This window comes from Poecile atricapillus, chromosome 22 (assembly GCF_030490865.1).
Source record: "Poecile atricapillus isolate bPoeAtr1 chromosome 22, bPoeAtr1.hap1, whole genome shotgun sequence".
In the NCBI taxonomy this organism is placed as follows: domain Eukaryota; kingdom Metazoa; phylum Chordata; class Aves; order Passeriformes; family Paridae; genus Poecile; species Poecile atricapillus.
Genome location: NC_081270.1, coordinates 585,855 through 612,282, shown reverse-complemented (window position 1 = coordinate 612,282; position 26,428 = coordinate 585,855). Strand labels below are relative to the sequence as shown.

General features: G+C 41.7%; 1 protein-coding gene across 1 annotated transcript in view; it reads left to right on the top strand.

The window, feature by feature from the left end:
- The window catches only part of PEX14 (peroxisomal biogenesis factor 14), a 67,847-nt gene that overhangs the window by 12,272 nt on the left and 29,147 nt on the right, over positions 1-26,428 (top strand). Inside the window, exon 3 of the mRNA XM_058854916.1 lies at positions 20,509-20,593. Within this exon, the coding sequence (XP_058710899.1) occupies positions 20,509-20,593 (85 nt within the window). The remainder of the gene's footprint in view (positions 1-20,508; positions 20,594-26,428) is intronic.

Below are 26,428 nucleotides of genomic sequence, written 5' to 3'. Positions count from 1 at the left end.
GGCACAGCTGGGAATGGGGCTGGGGTCTGCCTTGGACTGGCAGGAGCTGGCAGCTCTGGAGGGTGCTGTGCTGGAGGAGGAGGCAGCTGTGTGTCCATGCATTGCCACACACACATCTGTTTCCAGCTAAACATTTGGAGGATGCCTTGTAGGACCTGTCTCCTCAGGTTTGTTGCATTCTCCTGAAGATGATGGGTGAGCTAAGGAAAGTTGGGGAACTGGTAAATGAACTGCCTGGCTTCTAATGTGTGTTGTGTGAGGCTTCATATGCTGCAGCTTCCCTGGGGGCTGGTTCACAAACGTTACATGTATTATTGCCAAGCATGCAGCATAAAGAGAACATTTATGAAAGGGAATATCAGAGGAAACATTATAGCAGGGACCTTATAGCCTTTCCATTATTATGGTTTAAATCTTGACGTGGTCTTTATTTGCAATGACACTGGGACCAGTAAAAAGTGTTTTTTCTCTTCCCCTCCCCTTTCTCCCTCCTTTTCATTCTTTTCTTCCACATCCTGTTCTGAAGCTGTGGTGCAGAGATACAAATCGTTAAACATGTGAGTCCTCGGAGAGCCAGGTTTCAGTTTGTGTGGAATCATCCCCTTTTGACTCAGAACTTGGAAACCAGATGACTCACAGTGATGCATGTTTGTTGTTTTTAATAACTGTCATTTTGCAAAATATGGTCAAAGCTTCAAACCATGACTTCTGGAGTAGGGGTGGTGTGTATTTATTTTTAATTTGGGAGGCTATAAGCTGGAATGAGTTTGTTGCTGCAGTCTTCCCTTCAAATCTGAAGTAGAATTACAGCATTGAAAATGTGAAAGGCTTTAGACACAATATTTTCCTGTTACCTGAAAAAAATTACTTTCTTAATCAATTACTTGGAAAGGCTCCAGGTGCCAAACATCTGGTGGGATTGTGGACCCCAGGTCTGTGTTTATGTTTTTTAATATATAGCCAAAGGGACGGGTTTCTTAAAAAGGAAGCAGTCAGATGTTTTGAATTTGCAGAGTTTTAAAAAATAAATGCAATTCCTGCTTTATCATTTCTCTTTCTAACAAAATTGTCATCTATCTCCTTTCATTTAAAGGAAGGTAGTAAATGTAGTATCTTAGTAGCAAAATTCTCTGTTGGTAAAATCTCATAGCGGTATGGGAAATACAAAAATAGCTACCCATTTAATTTTCTAGGGATTTATTACTGCTTGTGCAGCAGTTTATAAACTCTAAGCTTAGTATTAAGTGCTTTGTGACTTTTTTTTCATGTTTTTCTTCTTAATTTGCCTCAAGAAGTATTGTTGTAATTTGTTGAAGTTCTGCAGTATTTTTTTTGCAGGTCAGTTAATTTGAAGTGTGAATTTACAGCCACTCCCTCCCAGCAGAGGGGTGCCAGGATAAAATCTATCCATGTGGGAACTGGGCTTGACCTGAAGTGTAAAAGTGGCCTTGTGACAGAATTTGTCATGGCCTTGGGTTTTCCTCCAGTTCAGTTCTCAGATTTGGGTGCTTTGTAACCGTGTCTGTCATGATTTATATTATGGTCTGTTGCAATTGCTGTTGCACAATGAAGGGCTGTGCTCTAGTCCAAGAGAGGCAGACTCTCAGCCTACCTCAGCCTGTTGCTTCTTGTTAGAGAGTGAAAAAACAGCTACTGATTTAAACCAGAGAGCTTTGGATTCTGCTTTTAGGCTGAGATGGGATAGCTCTCTGGTGGTGAAAGCACTGGAAAAAGCACATGGCCTTTACTCTGAGGAAACACACATCTGTGTGCTGGCTACTGCTGGCCAGCTGTGGTCTGATTCCTTATCCCTGTCAGGAAAGAAATAGGTTTTGGTCTTTATTGTGTTAAAGTAAATGTACTTGCTTGTGAAAGATAGTGAAGCAATGGCTTTGGAGGTTTAAATTGTCCTCTCAGTGCAAGCTTTGATAGCAGCAGATCAGGATTCCCCACCATGGCACAGAGGGATGCCCCTCGTCCCCAAGAGACGAAACCAGAGTTCAGTCTCTCACCCATGTGGTGCCTGACTTCCCTCTGAAGCTGCCAAGAAGGATGCCAATTTTTCCATTTAGCTGACTATAGTATAGACCTTAAAAGGGAAGGTTTTAATGCAGTTGGCTGTAATATAGACTATTAAAGGGAGGTTATTTATTTTAACTGGCTGCTGTATGGATTATTACGAGGGCATTCTTTCAGCTGCAGCTGTATATTGACTGGTGGATGTGCTGGGCTGTATTGGTAGTAGCTGTCATATTGACTGTTACAGAAAAGATCTGTATTTAAGCCATAACACTGCACTGGGATCTCCCAGGCAGGATATTAATGCTAATTCATCTGCTCACCCCCTGCTGTGAGTGTTATTTGTTTAAATCTGTAGAATCCCACAGCGCATTTATATCCTCGCTAGAGTGAGCTCCGCTCCCTGTAATTATTTAACATTATATGCTGATATAAATTGTAACAGTTAAAGAATGGTAATGAGTAGCAAAAAAACACAAACTTAACCTTAGAAATGGCAGAGTCAGCTCTTAAAACAACAGCCAGCAACTTTCACTGTTCCCTGTCTTTTCCCAAGTCCATATGCACAATATTGTGCATACATTATGTGTGTGCGTGTGTGTTCATGCTCGCACTGGCAGCGGTGCCAGGCAGGGCTGTAATTATGCAGAATGTACTGTGAAACTTATGCACACTCTTAATTACATACAGTGCCTACGTACAGCAAGTTTTATCTCTCTGCAGCTCAGCTCCTTGATGAGTTGCTCTGATAGGTGATTGGAGTTGGGGCCACCGCGTCGACACAGGGAATGGAACCCCTGGATTCTCCTCCCAGGGAATTGTGTCCCAAGGTTAAGCTGAAAGCCATCGGGTGTCACTGTTGCTCTGTGTAGGCTCAGCTGGCCGTGGATTTGTGTGGCAGTAAAAACTGGACTTTGGAAGTAGTATTTTTGGCTATAAACATCCAAGGCATTTACACATAATTTATATATGAAGTGCGTGTCCATACACACCATTTAAGGATGGGTGGAGTGAGCGGAGGTGGCTCTGTTGTGTGTTAGCTGACTTTTTTCTTTGCAGTTTCTGTTGCCTCTTCCAGCATTCGTGTCCCAAAATGCTGCACAGGATGGGTAGCTACTGCTGAATAGCTCTGCATTCTGCTCTGGGAGTGACTGTGGTTCAGCAGTGGAGATGACCTGATTTCTGTATGTAATTTGCCTGTGAACATTAACCTGTGAGCAAATTTTTGGATTTATGATGTGACAACTGTGGTGTAGAAACAGCACAATTATATTCAGTTTAGATTTCTTAAGAGCTTGGGAACTACAGGGATTAAAAGGTACCGTAGACATTTTTAAGCTGTAATATGTGTGTCAAAACTCATTGAAAAATCAGGTTTGCATTCAAGTGGTTCATCAGGAACATAAAAAAAATTCACCAACTCAAAATGGAGATGACAGAGAAAAGCCATGTAAATAGCAAAGAAAATGTGTTTTAAAAAGACTTTACAGTCTGTGTCCTTTCTGATTTCAGGTAGGGAGTGGAAGCTGGAGTAAGAGGAGCTGAGCTTGTGCTTGATTTGCAGAGCAGCGTGATGGTCGGTTGGCCTGCGTTGGCAGCATGGACCTGTGCCAGCCTACACCACAATTCATACTGTGTCAGTTTAATAAATGCACTACTTAAATTATGAAATTACAAAAGAAAAAAGAGAATGCACTTATTCAGACTCTTAATACATTAAAAATAAGGCATTAAAACACTGCCTTTTTTTTTTTCCCTTCCAGAATCAATAATGAACAGGAAGGGTTGTAGACATTAACAGTCATGGACATTCAAGCTCTTATACATAAATTATCTTAGAAAAATGCACATACGACTTGAATAATGTAAATACATTAATGCATTTAATAATTTAAACATTAAAGCGCATTCAGGAATTCGTGGCAGAAGCTGTTCTGAGATAAGGAACGGTCCTGGAAGTTGTGTGTCCCGAGATCGATGGCTGGCTTCTCCTTGAGAAAACTCCCTGGGGAAGTCAGGCTGTGCAGCTCCAGTGATTGCCTGTCCCAAGAAATCCCAGGGCATTACCAGCTCTTCTGCTTTCCACCTCCTCTTCTCTCCCTACCACGTTCACGAGCGCTTCCGTACAGGACATCTCAGGGTCCACAAAAGGCCAGGGTGCACTTTGACATTTTGGATTTTTCTGTGTGGACTGCAGTTTGTCTGGAAGTTAGGTGAAACAGCTTCAGAGAATGGAAGTTGATAAGACTGTTGGAGAGAGCGAAGCTTGGGGAAGCACTGTACTCCAGGTATGCTTGGCTCTTTCCTGAAGCCCTGAAAATCAGAAGGTTGGCTCCAGTGTAATGACACTTGTTCTGTTCTTGTTCCTCTGCTCTTTGGATTAAACCACCTTCAGCACTGCAGAAGCAGCTAACAGGAGCACCCAGATCCCCTCACACAATGCATTTTCCTGAAGATTTTGAGCTGTGCTGTTTTTGCTGATGTGATTGAATTTGGAAGGTGGTGTATCCACCCCTCATGCCATTTTTCCTGGGTTCGTAGCCTTGCTTTTCTTGCCTCTCCTGCAGGCAAGTGCTTTGGAGGTCATTTGCACCCTACAGCCCCACTCGTGGAGTGGTATAAGGTATCGTGTTTAGGCCTAGATACTGATGGAGCTAATGATGGATCTAATAAAAAAGAGCTTAGTCTGATCCCAAAGGGAGAAGAGTTGGGTTGGTTAATTAAAGGAGCCTGGCACAGAGCACCTAGTAATTATAGGTGCAAGAAGTTTGAATTTGAAGAGGATGGTGCAGCTGGAGAGGGATAGGGAGGCACCCAGAACTCTTCAGGCTGTGGGCAAGAATGCAGCAAAACCAGATCTGGAAATCAGACCCGGGCAGAATTCCTTAGTGAATTCTTATTTATTCAATTTTTTAATGAGGACCTGAATCTCTCGTTATGCATTTATGTTTTTGCATTCACATGTGTATGTACAATTCTAGTTACACCCTATGGTTGGGAGGGTGATTTTATTAAAGACCAGAAGATTGAGAGAGAGATGTTTTGAGAGACACAGGCCTTGCCCTGTAGTAGTTTGGGCTAATTAGTGCTGACTGCTGCATGGGTTGTATTATCGATGCTGCTGGGTCGTTATCTCCAGCATCATTCCAGCCTGTATCACTGTGGGGCAGAGGGGCTGGTGCCACCAGGACCTGCTGGGAAATTGCTCCTGAAATCTTCTGTAGGTGTAGGGTGGGGAGCAATGCTGTGTCACCGCACTGTCATCACCAGTGCTATGTCTCTTTAGAGTTAAGTTCCTTAAAGCAGAATTTCTCAAACTTAGTTTAGAACTCCAAAGGGATGCAAAGGCTTCAAAGGAAGTCACAAAGTCACTCACCAGTAAACAGCTTTCTACTTGTAATTGCTATTTGGGGCTCAGTTCCTCCTAGTTTGAAGAGGTAGCATTTACTTCAGTAATTCTTATTTTCCTGAAGGAACTTAGATGAGGAATGTGGGATGAGCCACCACAATAAATGAATGAAAAAGGGAGTCAAGCTTGTGTAAAGTTTGAGAAGCAATGCTTTAGCAAATTTTATTTTCTGGGGTTGAGTTCTGGAAATATTGCCTGAAATGGATCTATTAACTTCACCTGATGAAAGACAGACAGTTATTTTGTCCCCAGTGGATTTCTCAGTAGACCCCATCTGGGCAATGTAGTGCTGTCTGTGCAAAATGTATCTTTAGTTTTAGTGCTCAGGACTAAATAATCAGTCGGGGAAGCTGTAGGTCTTCTGTCCTTTGAGCTGGTGTGCTGTATAGTGATGGGTGGTCGCACTAGAAAATGAAATGTTAATTCTAAGGATTTTAGATCAAAAGATGAAAAGCACCAGTTTTTCCAGCTATAGGAGAAGATGGTGCACAAAATAAAACTATTCTGAGAATTTGACTTGTGTGCTGACCATACGTATGTGCTCCTTGGCTGTCCTAAGTGTAAAATACACAAATGTTAACTTAAACCACCTTTTCTGAGCTGTTGAAATGAGGAGAAAGCGGGGGAAATGGTCATTTTGTCCAGGTCCAGTGAGTTTGTAGCTGTGATCACACATACAGAGGCAGAGCAGAATGGCCTCTGTGTTTCCAGCTGGAGCAGGCAGTGCCCCTGTGCTCAGGGAGAAAGCTCCAGCCTCCCACAGCTGCAGGGGCGCAGCATCGCTGGTGGTAGGAAGGGGTGTGTCTCTTGGATGTGGGAAGCTCCTGCAGGGGATTTTTCATAATCCTGCTGAGGAAAGGACTCGAGCGATGGGATGCTCTGGACGTGGCCTGCAGGGAAAGCAGAGGAGTGGGTGGGGATCTCCCTGGGCTCTCATGGATAAACAGCCATGTTTAGCTGCATTTAGGAGGTATAAGCATTTATGGTAAATTCTACTGCTGTATCACAGCCTGCTTTCTGGCTTTGTCTCCATGGGGGTATTCCATACATTGTCCCATTTTACAGCCTGAACTTTTCCCCCTACTTAGAGGATTACGTGGGGCAGAGATGTAAGAAGAAAGGGAATCTTGACACTACTCCACCTTTTTATCTCTGTAACTCCATGTGTATCTATCCATCTGCTTTCACAGGGGCCAGGCCTTCTGCCTTCTAAAGCCATGCTTGGAAATTGCTGATTCAAGCAGGTAGCAATTTTAGGGCTCCTTACGAAATAAATGCGTCCTGTGTGCTCCCCTGGCACTGGGGTTTCCTCTCTGATTTATCCTGCTCAGGTCTGCTAATGTTCCTTGACTAAATGGGGCATGGTGTGATGGTGTGAAGGTCATTTTCTATATGCAATATACATTTCTGCAGTCATGGTGGGAGGGTAGGACATCCAAAGCAGCATATCCTGCTGGGAAAAGGAGGAAGAAAAGGATAGTCTGGCTCTTCTTTTCACAGCATCTTGTGGTGGGATGAAGGTTTTGACAGCCTAATTCAGCATTTAGAGAAAGAACCAAGCAGAAAGATTCCCCCTCACCCACTCCTTGCAGCCCAGCTGTGACAAACTGACAGATAATTAACAAATCAAGACCTCCTATTAGCCTTGTCCCTGATGCATTAAAGCAGCTCCTATGTTGCATGTGTCCTTTAGCAAATGCCTGTGCTTTCTGGGTACATCCCTTCAGAAAGGCAAAGGGGCCTCCAAGATATCACTGCACAAATATTTCCAGGAATGGAAGTTGTCTCTAAAAGGAAGTGGTGGACAAAAGGTGGGAGAGCAGTACCATGACTGCATGGCAGCCACTCTGCTGGTGCAGTGTGTCTGTGGAGTGGCTTTTGGGAATGTAGGACTTGCCAGGGATGTGTGGAATTGTTATTGAATCGCTATTGTTTTTCCAGAAAGTGACATGGACTGAAGCAGCAATTGACAGGGCAGGTTTTTTGACTAACCAAGCCTGTAAATACGATGTGCCAGGAAATGTGGTTTGTGGTAGAAACAGACCTGATGTTCAGATCTTAATATTACATTGTGAGGAATGAAGTGGTGCCCTTTCCTCTCTCTCCTCAAGTTGCTGGAACTGTGGGTAAGCCCCAAATAAGCTGCTTCACTTTAGCTGCTCTCTTTTGGAGGAGAATGATGAGGAGTGTCAATATCCCTCTGGTTCAAGATGTTAAATAGACACAAGCCATTGGTTCAGCTTAACACATGTTAAAGGAGAGAGAGATACCTAATTGCATCAAAGCCACTCTTAAGTTCATGTATGTGGAGCCCATCAAGCTGAAAGCATCCAGACAGCATCTGCTGTTATCAAATCACTCTTGAGTCGAGCTAATTAAAATAGAGCTTCATTTTTCTGAACCATTGTTTGGCAGGAATTTGAAATAGGTCTAACCCAATTTCTGTGTGTTTATGAGCCTTTATTATATCAAAAGTACTTTTCTGTAAATGTACAGGGCAGTGTTAAATGAATTGATCCGCACTGTATCACTGTAGATGCACTATGGGCTTTCTAATGATTTCTCTTTTAGCTTTTTCCAGATACACCCCAGAAAAGCTTGCCTTGTCCCTTATCGTATCATCTTCCTTCTCTCTTTTCCTTTCTATCTCACTCTCAAGAAAGTAAATGTCCTTGTATTTCTTTCTTTTCATATCTTCCTCCTCCACTCTATTGGGATTTTTGTATTATTAAAACATTTACACATTTGCTGCCACATGCAAATGCAGAATAATAAACCAGGACTCTTCATACTCCAGACAAGAGCAGGAGGTGTCTCACCACTGATTTTCACCCTGTTCTCATCCCTGTTGGTTACAGGGGATGGAGAGGAGGGGAACAATCTGAATGTTTGGTCTGTGTTGGGTCTGTTTGTTTGTTATGATTTTTTCTTCAATTTTTTATGTTAAACATTTTATATTTCAGCATTCAAATTCTGGGTATCATATTCCTCTTTGTAATTTGCTACATACCAAGCACAAAAGTTAAAGAGATGTAGATATTTCTCCCTAAAGACACATTGCACTCTGTGGCATGTGAAAACTAATTCATGAATATTCTCTGCAGAAAGAGAATACCACAAATATGGCCAGACTGTTCAGAATATTTGAGTTGGAGTGGCATCCCAGGGAAACAGTAAAGTCAGGAAATAACTATTTTTCTGGTAGCCAGTACAGACCAAGTTATGTGATATTCTTGAGTCTTAAATTTATTTCTGAGCAGTGGATTCATATTACAAAGAAAGGAAGTGAAGGATTAGCATTAAATAAAAATCCTGACAGTGATCATGAAATGTCCCTGCAAAGGTGCTAGAGACTTTGGACTTTTAAAAACAGATGGAAAAGTACAAAATAAAACCTATTTTTCTGTATAATTTAAGGAAGTTTGCTTATTTTAACTGAGTTAATTCACCTTGGAATGGAATTTTAGTGCATTTTATTTTGCATTTAATGCAGTTTATTCTGGATGTGTATATCAGCTCCTCTGTACAGCCTGAGAGCAGCACACAGAAATGGGTACTGGGGGCAAGTGCGATGTTCTGCCATAAGCAAACCCGTGGGGAAGGTTCTATTAGATCTTCCCAAAATTGTGAAATATTATTGTCTCCTGTTCTGTGCTTTTAGAGAGCTTGTTACTCAGAAGTTTGCTCTTCTGTTCATTGACAGTGACTCTCTCCTGATTCTCTTTTAATAAATGTAAGTGAATTTAATGCTGGCAGAAAGCAGCAGAGTCACAGTATTCAGAGGGCACAGCAGGGACGTTGTGCTGTGTGCTTTTTTTGTAAGTCTTGTAATCAGACCTAATCTGAGGGCCCTGCTGCTGGGGGCTTGACTAATCTATTTATTCCATTCCCATCTCCTTTTCTGAGCCTGTCAAGGTGTGCAGTGGGTACTTGTCTTTCCAGCAACCATCTCATCAGTGTGCTCCCTTTCCCAGCCAAGGGACACGGGCGATGCCTTTGAGGGAAGAGTTTCTGGTAAAGCACAACTGTACAGGTAAATCCAGATATTCTTACGGGCAGAAATAATTCAAACAGCAGCAGCATTTCTGCTCACATCATGGTGAGTGCAGAATGAATGTCTCACATCAGAGAATATCCTCATAGGCTTTCCAGCATTTCCTGGGTGTGCAGTTGTTGCTGTAGTTTCTACTGCAGAAAGAAGTTTGCTCTTCTAGCAAGAAACACTTTTTGTGTTTCACAACACCCATAACAAAGTCAAGCATTTGGTCTAAGGATCCAAAAGCCCAGGAAATGCATCTCTGGGGTTCCTCGTCAATTTGGGACCTAATGAAATATAGAAAATACTCAATAAAAGCACCCTTATTACTTTAAATGTTTAAATGTGGAGTTTTTAGCCATCAGGTTAATGTTTTTGTATCTTTTTTTGATTCGATTGTGAGCACTTTTCCAGGTATCTCTGCCACTTGAGCACTAATTGGATTTCCACAGATAAACGGTGCTAGCTGCAGCCCTTACATCACTGTGTTTTTACTTCATCATCATTTTATTTGTTTTTACTGTAAAGGTTAATAAATCTTGGTGTGTTTAGAGTATGAAACAAGGCAGGCGAAGAACTGCAACGTGAAGGGGTGAAGTTTTATATGCTGCCTTCTCAAGTCAGAGGGGTGGGAGGAGGAGCAGCTGCCCTTTGTGGTGGTTCTAATGGGCTGCTGGGTGTGTTAGCCACCCAGGGAGTGATCCATAACCCTTAAGATAAAAAGCGTTGATCTCTCCACTAGTTCTCAGACAGAGCTCTAAGGCATTAGAATTGGGTTACCATTGATTTAAGGTGGGGACAGGACTGTGTAGTGTGGGTCTGCTTAAAAAGGGATAGTGGGATTTATTTAGCTTAATTTTTAAAGAATATTGGAAGCCTTTCAGAGCAAGTGTGCCAGAGCTCCCTATGGATTCTCAAGGAAGTTAATATAGTACTTGCCAGTATTTTAGGGAAGAACTTACTGAATGGCAGATTTTAGTCAAAATTTAGACTGTAAATAAATTACATGAGAATTTTTCAAGGTCCCAGATGTTTGCTGTCTCATTCATTTGTTCAGGAAAGTGTGTGCTTTTTATCTTTCTCATGGTTTCCTGGGAAGGTGGACTTGACTTCCTACCACAGAGATTTTCCAGCCACAAAGGCAGTGTAGAAGCCCTTTTTGGCCCTGAAGGGATTGAAACTAGTTCATTTCAAACACCAAATTTTGGATTTTGTGGCTTGATAGAAATTGATTGACCAGCCTGTACTTGAGCCAAAGCAGCATTAAAGACTAAATGTACCTTTTTTTTCTGTTACAAAGATATAAAAATGCTTTGTAGTGCCTTTGGATCAGGTGCAGACTCCTGAGAAAACTGCATTACAGCCTCTGGTTTCCAGTCGTTCCAGTCTGTAGCAGCAGTGGCCATTCTTCCCTTGGTGTTAATTCCTGCTGTGGACCCAGATTTCAGAGAGATTCTTGATGCTTTCTGCAGCATTTGTCAAGGAAATGGCTGCTTTCTTTTTTTTTTTTTTCCTGAAGTGAGTAATTGTTTATTAATTTTTCAGCACATAAAGAGCATAATTATAATAGTCCCTGACATGTGCTGGCTGTGCCAAGGTTTAAGAAAAATAAAACCCAGTAGAAGTGCTGTTTTGAACCATCTCTGATATTTCAGGCCTTCCTGCTTTGCACCCAAATTTCTGTGTAGGAATCTGGGACAAGCACACAGGCATCAGTTTAATTCTCCGTAGAACTAATTCTCCTGGATGTTTTAACTCAGTTTAGGATGGTGGGATCTTACTCAGGTGCTTTGAGAAACAGGAGTAGGTGATCAGTATGCTGGGTTTTTTGGCACACACAGTTTTTTGGTGCACACAGTGCTGTAGAGGTTGAGCAGCATCCTGGATTTGTCCTGACACTTACATGCTTTGTTTCTTTAAGCAGTGAATGTAACATCCGTGAACAATGCTAGATTGACCCCAGGGGAAAATGAGGTGGGCCCATTGTTTGCAGAATATTTATGGTCTGGACAGCTACCGTGGAAATGTTCCTCATGTTTGCCATTTTACTGCCTTTCACCCCTGTTACAGAGGAAGCAACCTAAGGATCGACAAGGAAGCTCAGTTGCTTTTGAGGCTGGTCTTGCAAGTTGCTGGATTTGCAGGAGGAATTGTGTGCTGCGAGCTCCGTTCTGCTGAGAACTGGACAAAGACAAGGGACGCAGCTGCTTTTGAATCTATAAAATTATTCCACTTGCAGTCCCCGCAGACGGGGCAGCTCTGGCCAATCAGGCTTCTTGCCCCTTACTTAGTTTTTCCCTTAATGGGGCAATTAACAGCAGGAACAAAGTGCATGGTCTGCTCAGTCTTTATTATTATTTGTGTTGTAATAAATGTCGAGGAGTTGCAAACCAGCACCAGGCACTGTGCAAATGCAGAGGAAAAAGACCATTCTTGTCCCAAAGAGCTCAAAGTAAAAAAATAAATTTGCAAAAAGGTCTTCCAGTGTTTTAAGTCCTTCTCCTTTTGCTGTTTCTTCCCAACTGCTGTGGTTTGCATGATTTATTGTGCACCTGTCACGATTTCCAGCTTTCTTAATGTTTTCAGCATGAAACTTTCCTTTTGTTAGATTCTGGTGATCCAGGTAGTTTCCTCCATTATCTGCTATATTTATTCTGTCATTCAGATCTTCCTTGTCCTAAGGTCATCACAGCCCTCTGACTTCAGCCCTAATTGTTTGGGGCTTTATTGCTGAAAGGGGAACATTCATTCTCTAATCTACATTTCCTATGATTTAAGAATTCTGTAAAATGGGGTTCTTGAAATAGGAGGTTCGAGGAATAGTAACTTGCAGTTTTTTCTTGTCATTTGAGTCTTTGCAATCTAAAACATTTTTATAGCTTTTTCTGTAGATGGGTTCTACTTTTGATCCTCTCGGACTAAATCTAAACTGATTTTGTTCAGTCCCTTGACTGTGGAATTAGAAGGATGTAAGTGTGAACAGTGCTCCTGTTCTGCTGCATCTCTGCTTGGTTCAGCCTTCTGGAGTCTCCCATTCAATAGTAATTTCAAGTACTCGGGCACAATTGTCAGGTGCGACACAGACTTCTATCCTCACATCATCCTCCAGCTCCCTAACATGTGAATGAACATCCTGCAGTCCTTGTCTGCCCTGCAGTTAAAAGAATGAAAATGTAATAAATTACAGCTTCATTGGTTTTTACATTCTGCACATGCGAAGGGAACAGGGTAAAAGGGATTTCTTTTGAAAGTTGCTGTATTTGAGCTCTGCAGTAATGGCAACAGGGATAGAGGAATGAGGAAGGTGAGAGTTGCAGGTGCTGTCATCTGCTCCCCTGGAACCTGGATCACACATTTTTTTCAGTTGGGGAGCCAGGGACTGGTCCTAGTTCTGCTGTAGTGAGCATCTTGGACACCAGGTTGCTACGTTCCTTTGGAGTGACTGAGCTCAAACAGCATTCATTTTACAGCGTAGCCCCAGTGAAGCCTAGGTTTCCTCCTGGAAGAAGAGAGAAGCAAGTTGTGGCAATTGGGTGCTGTCATGGAAAGTTATAAACAGCTGATTCTCTTTCCTAAGCTTTGACCTTGTGTCAGGAATCTCTCCTGGGTCCTGTGGAATGGGCTTGGTGACCTTGTCGTGGCTCTCCAGTTAGTCCCTGGCTCATCCCCGGGGATCCCGGAGCTCAGCACTGCCCTTACTGCCGCTCTCTTGTAAACAGAACTTCAAATAATTTGCTGCCAGTTGGATTGCAGGCGATATCCCCCCGCACCCCCACCCTGCTCATCTCGCTGCAATTCCTTCTTTGGTGGTACTGGGGATTACAGGGAGCTTGCGACTTCAGCTTAGGCAGAAGTACAAAAAGGGGATTTTTAAAGTTTATTTTCTCTCCAAAAGTGAGATGATTTCAATAAAAAGTTAAAATGTTTGAACTCTAGAAAAAAGGTTCGTGGTGCTCACTGGTTAGATTTATTATGGCTGCATTATCAGTTTAATACGTTTAGTTTGCTCTTCTGCTCATATTTCTTATATTTTTCCAGCATTTATCACTTCCCTGTAACAGCTTTTATTGTGTTAATCCTGATGTTACGAAGTCTCATTTGGAGGTGTATTTCTGAAATAAAAAAAATACATATCTAGCACATTTTCTCTGCAAATAAAAATAGTTATTGTACGTTTCTTTTAATGTATGTGTAAAAGTTTCTGGTTCTTTTTAGATTTATGCATGTAAGTTTAACTTGAATATTATTCCTCTTAAAAAGACAGGAATTTTGTCAAGATGTCCACTGTGTTCTCAATCAAATTATAAAAAACTGAAGATGATAGATAATTCACTTTGAAAAGTGACTACTACACAGATGATGTTGCTACTTTTCATAAGGGTTTTTACTCCATATATCAATGTGTTTTAAGAGAGACTTGGGTCAATAATACCATGCTTTAGAATTCCCTAAATACATATTTACAGAATAGACCTTAAAATATATTAGTCTATCATGTCAGCTTCTGTACACTTCTATCTGGGATGTTTTATGTCCTTAACATATGATACAATAAAACTTTATTTTATGTAGCATTTTTTATACAAATTGTATTCTAAAATGCATTGTGGGGTTAAACGAGACTTTCACAAGGTTAAAATTTAAAAAAGCTGAAGGGTGCAGGAAAATTAAGGGCTTTGCATGGGATAGATGTATTTAATTGAACAAAGGGAATCTGACTGGAGAACACACCGAGCTGAGAGTGTGAGTGTGATTGGAGCTGCAGAGCAGGATCCCTGGAAGTGGTGAGGTTATGTGAGGAAAGGCTTATTCTGTGTGAATGGAGGAGGTGGAAAGGTCACGCCTTCAGGAGCAGCTGGAGGAAGTGTGGAGTAGCTCCTGGAACAAAGAAGTTGAAAGCAGGGACTGCGTGGAGTCGCTTCTTTGTAGTGGGAACAGCAGAAGAGATGGGGAAAGTGTTGAAGGGGAGGAAGGCAGCCGAGAGAGAGCGCGGTGTGCCAGCTGAGCTGCAGGGTGGGATGGATGGGAGCGGGGTGGCAGAACACCGGGGATCTCAGCTGCTCCATCGCTCCAGCCTGGCCCCGGCACTCCGCAGGCACAACACTCCGACAGCTCACATGGCGTTTCTGCTGGCTTTTATCATTTTTTTCAATTTTTTTTTTTTTTTTGGTCACCCTATTCATGTAAATTAAGTAAGGCTTTTTTGTATGTGATAATTATAGATAAATGTATTTAAAGTAGATCTGGATTTTGTAGTCCTCAGGAAAAAGAGGAAGAGCAATTTTTTCCCCCCGTCCCTGTCATGTGTTCGTTTTAATGAGCAATTTTAAAAAATTGAAAATAAAAGAGGAAAATGAATAGGTGTTGAACCAGCCTGTGATATGTAAATGCCAACTAGTAATTACCTAAAACCTCAATTTTCTTTCTGTTTCATCTTGCAAAACATTTCATTTCCACTGAGTGAAAACACTTAATTTGGGGCTCTGACGGCGGCAGCGGGGCCGCGGCTGCGCCGCCAGGGGGCGCGCGGGGTCCGCCGTGAGGGAGCCCCGGGGGCCGGGAGGGAGCCCCGGGGGCCGGGAGGGAGCCCCGCGGCCTCGCCCTCGCAGGGTCGGCTTGGAAAGAGCTCCGGGACCATGGAGCGCAGCCTGTGACCCAGCACTGCCCTGGCAGCCACACCAGAGCACTGAGCGCCGCGTCCGGCCTTTCCCTGAACGGTGACTTCTCTTTCAGGCACGGTGACTCCGCCGCCTCCCTGGGCAGCCCCTTGCAATGTCCAATCACCCTGTGAACAAATTCTTCCGGGGGTCCAACCTGAACCACCCCAGATGCAGTTTAAGACTGTCTCCTCTTGTCCTGTCGCTTGTTTTTTTGGAGAACAGCCCAAATCCCACCTGATTCCAACCTCCTGCCTGAGAGTTGTAGAGAGCAGAAAGGTCCCCCTGAGCCTCGTTTTCTCCAGGCTGAGCGGGGTCCATGACAGGGACACGGCCGGCACCAGCTTCCTCACCCTTCATCTGGGTGCCTGTGAGTTAGGTGTCATTCACACTCCAAGTTCCAAGCACCTAAGATTTCCCCTTTTTCGTCTTGTATTTTTTTTTAATAGATTTTATTTTTTGTGTCCTTGTTTTTGGTGTGTGTTTGTTTGCTATTTTGTTTCGTCCGTCCGTCCCCCCGCACTTTCCGGCTGCTATTCTGTATTCTCTTACTTCCAGGTTCTTCATCTCAGATATGGCTCAAAGTGTGTTTCTTCCTCGCCTTTGTTCCCGTGAATCTTGCTTTTCTGCCTCCCGTGAATCTTGCTTTCAATTGTATTTTATTTCCCCTCACCGTTTTACATGAGGGCTTTACCACTGTTATTGCAACATTTTTAAACTTTTCTCCATCCATCTTTGAGATCTGCCAAACTTTGTATGTTTCTAGGTTATCTCTTACCCGCAATAATAATTCCTGTGTTTCTGTGTGTTTTCCTTTACCTGTCGGTGAAGCGGCAGGAGCCGTGGCTGGCCCGCAGTGAGTCCCCTCACGGCTGGCAGGTGCTGTGTGTGCAGGGCGGGTTCCGCAGGCCGCGGGCTCCGGGCGGGAGCGGTGCCTCCTTAGCGAGATATACGGCTTCCTAATTAGCCCCTTGCATTTTCCCCGAGTGCTGGCATCAGCGTTCTGTGATGTGTTTCCCTGATTAACAGCTGCTTTGCAACTATTTCCGTGTGCCACCGATAACCGTATTTGTCAAGTTAGTCCTGGCAGGGCGCTGATTTCTTACTAAAACACAGCATTTCTGTTGCAAGGGGTTTTCTTGTTCGCTGTTGTGCCAGGCTTTTAAGTCAGCCCTTGTTAAAACGTAAGTTGGCTTCAGCCTGATGCTTGTTAACAGGATTCTGGGTATCTCCTTTAGAGTAGGAGTGCAGAAACCTTTCACAGACAATTTAATCTTCCGAGCCTTGCAAACATACAGCCATACACTGAGGGGGTGTTGCTGTAGGCTAATATATTGATCAGTTCCATTTGCCCTATAGCTGTGGCCTTCTGCTCTGGCTGAAATAGGTTGAGTGTTTGTTGATACTGCCATATTATTATTTTTTAATACACTGGAAAAAAATTAATTCCGACTTCTTTTACATACGTCATGTATATTGCCAGTGTTGATTGCTTCCGCACATGTAATGTAAACTGTCTGTGCATAGTTCATGGCCTGGGCCGCCTCTGCTTAATGAAAAGAAGTGTTGCTTTTAAACAGATACAGATCCACTCAGAAAGACAAAATACCATCCCTTGAAACATATAATTCAGATCCAACCTTTACATCACAGGTCATCTCAAAGTCTCAGTCTATCAACAAATGCTGTTTAGTAATAACCTACAGAGGGTTCCCAGTATTAGGAAATCTATTAGAGCTCTTAGAGGCTGTTCTCCCGGTGGCTTTTGAATCTGTTTTCCACATGGAACTTTCTTACCAAATTCTGTGTAACTTTTATTGGTGAAGATCTTTTACATTTTTTTTACATCCAAAAATTTTTTTTTTGAGTTGGTAGAAAATAGACATTTGCCACAGTATCTTAAATTTCATGGTTTATTTTTTTAATGCAAGCAACTGATAAAGTAGCTTAGATTGCTTTACTGGAAACCCTGCAGCTTTTAGCACAATAAGAAATAAGGCTGTCTTTATCTTCCCCATTAACACAAAAGGGAGGGAAATTAGGAATAAAGGACCTTGGCTGCTAAGTTAATGTCCAAGTGCTGTACTTCGGCCGAGAATTTTGCCAGCACTCTGCTCTCCTATAGCATCTGCAATAAAGTTCCCGTCTTTATTTTATATCTTTGACATTGAAGGCAGAATATTTGGCCTGAATTTATGTCATTTGTCCAGTTGCAAATATAATCTATGAATAGTGACATTGATCTTTTAATTGGAAAATCAAACTGTAGGACAAGACCTGCTGCAGGATTCCACCCATTTCCACCCTGTCAGAAAGATGTCTTTGTGGATCCTGTCAGCGCAGGAGAGGTGGTGGTGGGAAAGCAACTTTATGACTGGCTTTTAAAAGCCAAATACACTCTCTTTCTTTAACACAAGTATGTACCTGATCCATTAGAGAAAGTGAATGTGCTCGACAGTGTATGCTGGCAACCTAAGAATCAACAGAGTGATACAATGCTCATTATTTGGCAGTGTCCTAATGCCATAAAAATTCAGAGAAGTGTTACAAATGCTACAGAAATAGTATGGAACAATGTTAGTAGCTGAGTCAGAGTGCTATTTGCCACATGATTTTTTTGGCTGTACACAGGACTGCAAGTCTTCTCATCTTCCTCCTCCTTTTTCTGTTGTTTAAATTATGGAATGCAGTTGCTCTTGTTTGTGCAAAGAAAATGATCCATAGAAGGTAGGGAAATTCTTGTGTATGCTTCTTGAAAATATTGGCATTTTGACATGGCCAAAATTCGTAAGTTGCTTGTGTATACAAGATTAATTATAAAAATGAAGACATTTTGGCTCAGCCTATAGGAACGAATGTTCAGAGGTAAATGCAAACACAGTAGGAGAAACATGGGATTACTGGAGGGAGGAATACATGTCCGGGATTCTTTTTATGGAGTTTGTTGTTGCTTGTAATTTCATTTTGTTTTAAGATTTAAAAGGCTGTGAATAATGGAGGAAGTAATGCAGGGGAGAGATAAAATAGAAGTTTATTTTGGACTGAAATTTACTACTGTAATGTTTACATTTTTATGAGGCAAAAATAAGCTTTAATAAAGGGCTAGAATCAATGAAATGTTCACATGGTTGTGATTGAAATAGCACAATGAAAAATACTGTTTATTTCTCACAGGTTTTGTAATACTTAAAAATTGATAATTAAATATAAGAGCTTGCAGAACTGCAAGTCTGCAGGCTGTTTGTGTCTATCTCACTAAATGTGGGAGGGAGTGTTAAGGAGTATCTGAAGACACAAACAAGTAATTATTGTTAGAAGGAGAGTGGCTTTGATATGTTCACGTGTCTGTCGGTCTGCTCATTTGGGCATCTTTCTTATTCAGCGTATTATCAGAGGGTGATTCGTTTGGGTGCTTTATATTTCTGCATCTGGCACAGCAATATCAGCACAGTTTAAATCTGCGATTTGCCTGTCACCTGCATTTCAGCTGGAGACAGATCAAGCGCACATAAATGAAGCCAAAGTGTACTTTATGTGGGGTGTTTTGCTCTGCTGTTTTGTGGTTCAAAATTACTGAATGTAACTTAAGGAAAAAATGCAGGAAAACAAGAAAATGAAAAGAATTAAAAATACCCCATTCATTTCATTCTCCCAACTTTGAAGTGTGCTGGGACTTTGTCAAATTCCCGTTAAAATAAATATGTCAATTTCATCTCTCTTCCAAATTCATTTATCATGCTTTTTTAAAAGGTGTTTTCTGCTTTACCTGATGTTTAAATTGGATTCGCTCGTTTATGCTGTTCTTTGCTGTATCCCCCATGTTTTTCTTAAATGAATTAGTAATGACAGCGTACTCCATCATACCCTCTCTACAGCCACTTTAAGGGAAGCCTGGTGATCTAAACCTTTTAACCTATTAAAGATGATTTTCCCCAATTGAATCAGACCCACCACAGGTGTAATAACTAATCATTTAAACTACACCTGCTATTATGTATTTTTAAGCCATTATGCATGTTGGATAGATGATAATTCATGTTTATTGCATTGTCCAATGGATCCGTTTTGCCTACACTAGCCTGATTAATGTATTTAAAGAAATAAGAGATGCAATTTAAAAGAAAAAAACATTGATGGAATGCACTGAGGAGTACATTGAAAGTGCCATTAAACCCATCAGAACTTTGCTCTCTGACCAGAAATGCATATTCGAAGCGTTTGATTCAAACACAAAGTGAAACTTAGTGATTTCAGGAGTGGTGCTGTATTTTCACTTCTTCTTCTGCTGTCAAAGTTTTGGAAAACCTTTTCGGAACTGAATTCCAGAAACTGTATTTTAAGAGAAACTCTTAAAGACCTGAACAACATGGGTCTATTATATTATTTTCATATTAGAATAGCTCTAGAGAAGGGAAGTAATCTCTTCCACTAGTTCACATGTGGATGTGCTGTTAGCCCATTATTCCTCATGATGCCACAATAAGAACAGATGTTTTTGTATAAAAGTGGAGGGATTCACTGGTGCAGTAACATGTAATAATGTGTCTAACAATATAGGGAAGTATGTGAAAAATGGAACTACTGTATGAAGGAAAAAATCAAATGCCTTTCACTGGCACTAAGTGGAAATGTAAAAATCTAGTGCTGTTGTTGTTAATGCCATTGAGTATTATCCCACACTTTACTCTTTGCTTCTATAAGTGCTCTGTTTTAGGTGCTCTGTCACCTTAAAAAGGATGTAGAAGTCAGCTTGTAGGCAAAAGTCATCTGTGGCTTTTGCTGGTGTGGAATATAAATTTAACTACTTGCCTACCCATTTGTGTCATTCAAAGTGACTTTTTTGATTGTTGTTATGTGATCCAAAACATGTGAAGTCACTTCTTCTCTAGTCATGAGAAGCTGAGGTTTATTTATTGCTTTCAATAAATTAGAATGATGGCAGAAAAGGCCTTAATCTCTTAGAATCTGCAGGGAGCTTTAAGTCAGATAGAAAGGAAGCATTCTTACAATAAGCCAACTGTTAGCAATCACATGCATTGACTCAAGGTTGGCTTTAACTGTAGGAGAGCCGACTTAGGTAAGAAGATCACAATATAAGTAACAGAAACACCTAATAATCTTAGAGAAGTTTTTTTGTACAGGGAGAGCTGCTCCCAAAGTAATTAAAAAAGAAAATTGTGTGTTGAAACACCATAATTGTGTTTAGAGTAAAACCACAAGCTCTGATGCTTGTTGAACCATTTCTGAAAGTTTGTGTTGTCTCCAGACCATCTCCATGTGATGGGTGTGTTGTCTTACCTTACAGTACACAGTGCCTGATATAAAATAGGGATTTGACCATACCTAACTTGGATCTTTCTCTCTTCTTTTTCTCCAATCCTCCTCAGATTGTGACGGCAGTGAAATTTTTACAGAATCCACGGGTCCGTCAAAGTCCGCTTGCAACCAGAAGAGCGTTCCTGAAGAAGAAAGGTATGAGCTCTTTAGGTTGTGATCTCAATGATAAAGAGGGACCTTGAATTAGTGTAAAGTCAAAATGTATTGCTGTGGAATATTAGATGTTACAGACAAAGCAATTAGTCTGTCTCAAAAGAAGATCTGAGGTTTGTAAGAAATATCAGCCTCTTTTCTTCCCAACTGACTAGTGCAATATTTGCACCAGATGTGGAATTGTGGAATACAAAAGACACATGGGAAATTTCTAGGTTAACTGTTATCAGATCTTTTTTGCAATGAGGACAGTTCAGAGTTGTGGACTAGCTGGTCAGTTCAATCCTTACTGACACTGGCTCTAGAATGGCCAGTCTCTGGGTGAAAAGGTCAAATGTTTCCAAAGAGAGCCAGAGAGAGGCAAAGAACCTGGTAAAAGTCAACAAGGTCAGGTTAAGGTCAAGCTTGGGGTCAACCTGACTTTCAGGCTGAAATGGTAAACTACTGACTGAGTTTAGCCCTTTTCTATAGCAAGGATAGAACAGATCCTGACAGATCCTGTATCATCTTAGTGAGGTGCAGCATACTTTGGTCATTGCCTACAGAGAATTTGTTTTACTTTCTGACTCATTGTGGAACTATCTTTTGTTCCTATTTTATTTCTAAAGTTTTTATTCCACAACTTGCAGTGCATTCTAGGTTCACTCCATATTTTGTTACAGTCCTGTGACCGTATTGCTTACCACAAGACATAAATAATGACAGTTTAAACAGTTTAAACAGTTAGTTACATGCATTGTGGAGCACTGTAAGGTGTTGAAATGATACTGAAAATACAGATTCAAAGCTTCAGAGGGGATTGACCCCATGTACATTGAAGTCATAAGTACTTCGAAGTACATCAAATCCTAGAACTAAAGATCTTGAGCTTTGAAAAGTAGGGAAGCCTATGAAATACATGTTTTTCTGTTTGGAGTGATGAAGTGCTTATGGAGATGCCTGAGACCTGAAGTCATGAGAGTTCAAGTATATGCACTTTGCTCATCTTGAATCGCAGAGGACCTAGAAGGGAATGGCAGCCTTGTGTTCTGGCAGTGATGTCATGACAAGTAGTTCGTGGGCACATAATTTTGAGTGTGATCCTCTCACTGCTTGTCCTAGTGCCAGTTAAGAGGACATTCCAGTCTCACAGGTATGTTGCTTGCCCTGCCCTGCCATCAGGATGACATTAAAATTTGGAGCCTGTTGGTCGCTGTGCGCCAGGAGTTTTTCCTTGAAATATGTGGACCTACGGGGAGTAATTAATCATAAAAGCTTGGGGATTTCTACTCTATCATCGAAGCAATGAAGCAAGGGAAAGCTGAGCCTAAAAGCTGTGCTGATTACCCGGGGTAACCTGATACAAAATCTATTGTTGCTGAGAGATCCTTAGCCCCCAGTATATCGTGCAATATTATAACTGCCTGATCTTCTTCTGTGCTGACAATGACCAGTTAGTCCTCATTTTCTTTCTCAACACAGCTGGGTTAGAATTTCATTTGCAGAAGGTATTTAGAGCAATTTAGAGACAAATGTCTCTGGTGTTTGCTCTGCACTTCCCCACCGCAGGCTTCGCTGAACAGTTTTTCGTATCAGGAGCTCCATCTAATCTGTTTAATTTTAATAAATCCCTGACTGGGAGAAGAGGAAGGGTGGGGAGATGGAGGCACAGAGAAACTGTGGCCGGACTAATACTTCTTATGAATTACTTGGCTAATAATTACTAAAGAGGAGAAATGGTTTGGTAGAACTGATTGTTTGTTCCTGTTTGTTAATTAGCCCTCCTTCCCTCTGTGCTAATTGTTTTTTTTTCTAAATTTAACCATAGGAGATAGGAAGGAGTAGGGTCCAGTAGGGCCTGTTCTCAGCAGTCACTGGAAGTACATCCGTGTGGAATGTGGCCTGTGTTCAGTGCTGGTGTGGTACCTGTGTGGTCTAGCAGATGGAGTCAGTTTTGAAATGTCAATGTCGTGGCTGGTTTAGTCCCGAGCAGATGAGGGACTGCAGGGTTTGGTAGGCTGTTCCCCCTCTTCTCTGATGTACAGTCCCTGTCATCCCAGTGGTAGTGTTTATCCCCAGCTGAGGCTGTCTGGTAGAGAAGTCCTCACTGCCAGTTGAAAAAGGTCCTGCAAGCCTGACTTGGCTTAAGAAATTTCCCTTCTGAGACCCACAGAGGCGGTTCTGCCTAGAATTACAATATTTTCTTCTTTTTCTATAAGTATCTCCTTCCTCAAAAAGGCAAATCAAATTTTATTTCCTTTTATTATAGGAACTGGATTTGGTTTAGTACATTTCAGTGAGGTGAGAAATGAAAGTTTCCACAGGATTATCAGCTGGACTGGGTTTGGTAGAACAATGGTTGTAGAGGCTGGAATCAGGCATTCCTGGTTCTGTGCAGTTCAGGTGCTGCTGAACTGCTCTCTCTGGCACATGGGGTGATGTAGTGTTGATGACAATTGGGAGAGTGAGGGTATCCTGGGTTTGCAAAGGGCTTTCAAAAGTCAGATGAGATTTCTCTGTTGTCTTAAGCACTTTTAAACTCCCATATACAGAGACATTAATGAGAAACATGAAGTTATTAGAATCATTTATCATTTTCTTTGAAGCTTACACTGGCATTTTGTGTAATTTATGACATTTCCTCCTTTTTATCATGAACTTCTTCAGATGAAGGGAAAAACAGCTGTTTCCCCTCAGAGTATCTGAAAGAAAAGAAAGGAAAAAAAGATGCTGTTTGTTTTTTGTCCAACTTGCTGATTCTGCTGATGACATGCCACAGAATCAGCGGCGCCTTGGGAGTAATTAGACAGCATGTGGGGCTTAAACCCTTGTGGAAATGTGTCTGTCATTTAACTGTTGTGCCTCAGATGTCCTGCACTGCTCAGTTACCCATCCCCTAACTCATGTGGCTTGTTAATTTTGTGTGCTCTGAATCTCTTTAAGTTCTGGCAAGACAAAGAAAGGGGATGGAAATGCACTATCAAGGGGAGCTCTGTTTCCAGGGTGCTTGGGTTTTGGGGCAGAGAAGGGGCAAACTGCTAGGTTACAGACTTGTTGTGTCATCTTGGATGAGGAACTGTTTTCTCAGTTGCTTGTTCTCTTCATCTGTAAAATGACTACAGTAATGACTTTCCAGAGTGGGATTGTGGGAACTGATGAAAGCATATGAGGAGCTCAGAAATAATAGTGATGGAAGAACAGAGGTGCATTAGAGCAAGTTAATGCACAATTGTTGAGTTATGTTGGGAAAATGTCCACTCAGAAGGTTTTCTGCAGTGCATCAGTGTTCCAGAAAATTTTTCCAGTGTCAAGATGCCAGACTATGGTGATTTCTGAAGAGATGAAAAAATTATTTAATTGTATATGCCCTTCCTAGTCAGAGCTCAAAGGCACTTGATCTCCTGGAAACAAATGCTGTCAGCCCCAGAATCTCCAGTAGAAAACTGACTTAATTTTCTACCTTTCTGTAGTCTGCATTCTTGGAAGTTGAGCCTGCCTTTTCCCCTTTATCAAAGAAACCCAAGTGAATCACCTTCAGGTCCTGAGGAAAGGGGGCACAGCCCACTGCTGGATGGCTTAAAAAAAGCAAATTCTTCAGCAGATTTCAATTTAACCCTCTTTTATTACTCTTCCTTTTTTTTATAATTTCAGTCCATTTCATGAGGCAGTTTGCATGTCCTTGAATGGAATCTCGTTACCATGAAAGCTTTTTTAGCATTGATTTCATAACAGTCTTAATTTAATAGTGCCGTCATTACTGAGAAGCTCTGAGAGTGAGGCCCCAGCTTTCCAGGTCACTGACCTTTTAATTACAAACCTTGTTCTGATGGCCAGGTTATCGACTGGACAGCTCCCAGCTCCTGCCCCCAGCATGAAGATGAAAATAACTGCCTTTCCTCCCCCGCTTCCAGAAAAGGGAGGAAAGGAAAAGTAACCTCTTGTGTTTCCAAAATTAATTTTCTCCTTCAGCTTTACTTTGTAATTAATTCTTTAACATGTCTCAGTGAAGCTCAAGCAGTTTTTGCAAAGGCTTTTCTTGAGAAGAGAATACAATGCAAGCCAATAGAGTCCAGTGCCAACTCAGCTGGAAAAATAGAGTCAGTAACCTATGGTGTCAAAATACCTATTTAGGCCAAACTGCTCTGGCTCTCCAAATGTTATGCTTTTCTAGAAAGTACCGTAGTTTGTTTGATAAGATGAGAGTACCATTTGTTTGATAAACAAATGTGGAATTAGACTGAAAGTGTTGACTGTTCAAAGAATGCTAGGTGACTTGTCCTTCTCTTCAAACTTCCTATCAGGATGTGGATTTGAGAGATGGTGAAGAAAAGGAATAAGGGCTTTAGTTCATTGTTGTGCTGGCCTCTCCATAGTGGCCAGTGTGGGCTGTGGTGGATTTGTGCTGAAGACAGTGTTGGCAGTACAGAGGTGTTTTTAGCTATATCTGAGCAGTGCTTACACATAGAGCCACTTCCCACCCCAGCAGTGAGGAGGCTGAAGTGCATGAGAAGTTGGGTTAGCTGACCAAGGGAACAGATATAATCTGTTCACTGTTTGCAGCACAAATCCAAACCACAGCCCCATCCTAGCTACTATAAAGAACGGTGCTCTATCCCAGCCAGATGCAGCACAACTGCACAGCTGATTGTGTGAGTGAGGCTTGTCCTGTTTTCTGCTTGCAGCTCAGGTAAATTGTTCTCTAGCTGCTCACACCAGTGCCTGCACAGACCTCATCACTTGCACTTACAAAACTACAACCAAGACCTGAAATTCTGATACTGATAGCAAAAATTTGTCGGCAGAACATGCTTAGTGTTTAAGCTTCTAGTACAAGTGAACACACAGTGAGAGAAAGTTCACTAGCATAGGTAGAAGCAGGGAGGTGCTTTCTGATTATTTCAGAAGTTTGCAGCAGGTGCTGAAGTAGCATAAAGTAAGTCTAACATCTTGTGTGGACTTACAGAAATGACTGTGGAGGTTGAATGGAAGTCAGCATATTCTGCATTTTCATGATGCTTTTCATTTCAGGGTTTTGGAGCACACTGTACCCATTAACTATGGCAACTTTGCAGCTAGTTGCATGGAGCATGTTTGATGGTGTTTACAGGGTTACCTATCATTATCAGAATCATGCTGTGATCTAGATCTCTTTGCTTCCCACTAAAAAGCATCCACCTCTGAGGTAGAGGACAGCAGCTGCTCAACATCACTTTGTGATTTTTAGGAAAGGAAATGGAGAATACTTTATCTAAGTGATCTTGCAGAGGGAGCTTTAGGGATAGAGAATGTAATTACTGAGTAAAAAATTTACTAAGATTCTTGAAAAGCACTATGGGATATTTAATTACTAAAGATGGGCCTCTGTTTATGACTGTGCAAGACAGCTAATGTGCCTTATAGTATTTTTCTAGGTTAAAGAAAAATATGTCCCACACCTGTCATGCAACCAGTTTGTTCTTTAGGTGCCTCCCGCCCAAGCTTTGGCTCTACACAACCCTGCATAAATGGGCAAATGTGATTGTCTCCCAAAGAGCTTTTTAGGGAACTTAAGAATGAAGAGTGAGAGAATGAAAGCTGTCATTGCTAACAAACTCACACCAGTTCCTATCTAAATCAGCGTTAATGGTAATCACATCCATTTGTGGCACTCTGCTGTGTTTGCCCAGCGCTGATAATGTTCAATGTACAGATTTCCACTCCTGGAGTATCATACTGCAGAAGAATAGATGTGCTCATGATCCAGAAATTAGTTCCACCTCTCTGTGTTTTGTATTAGTTGCCTTCTTTTTTCTTCCTGAAAATGATTGAGAATCTCTATCCATCTGCTGAGAAAGAGAT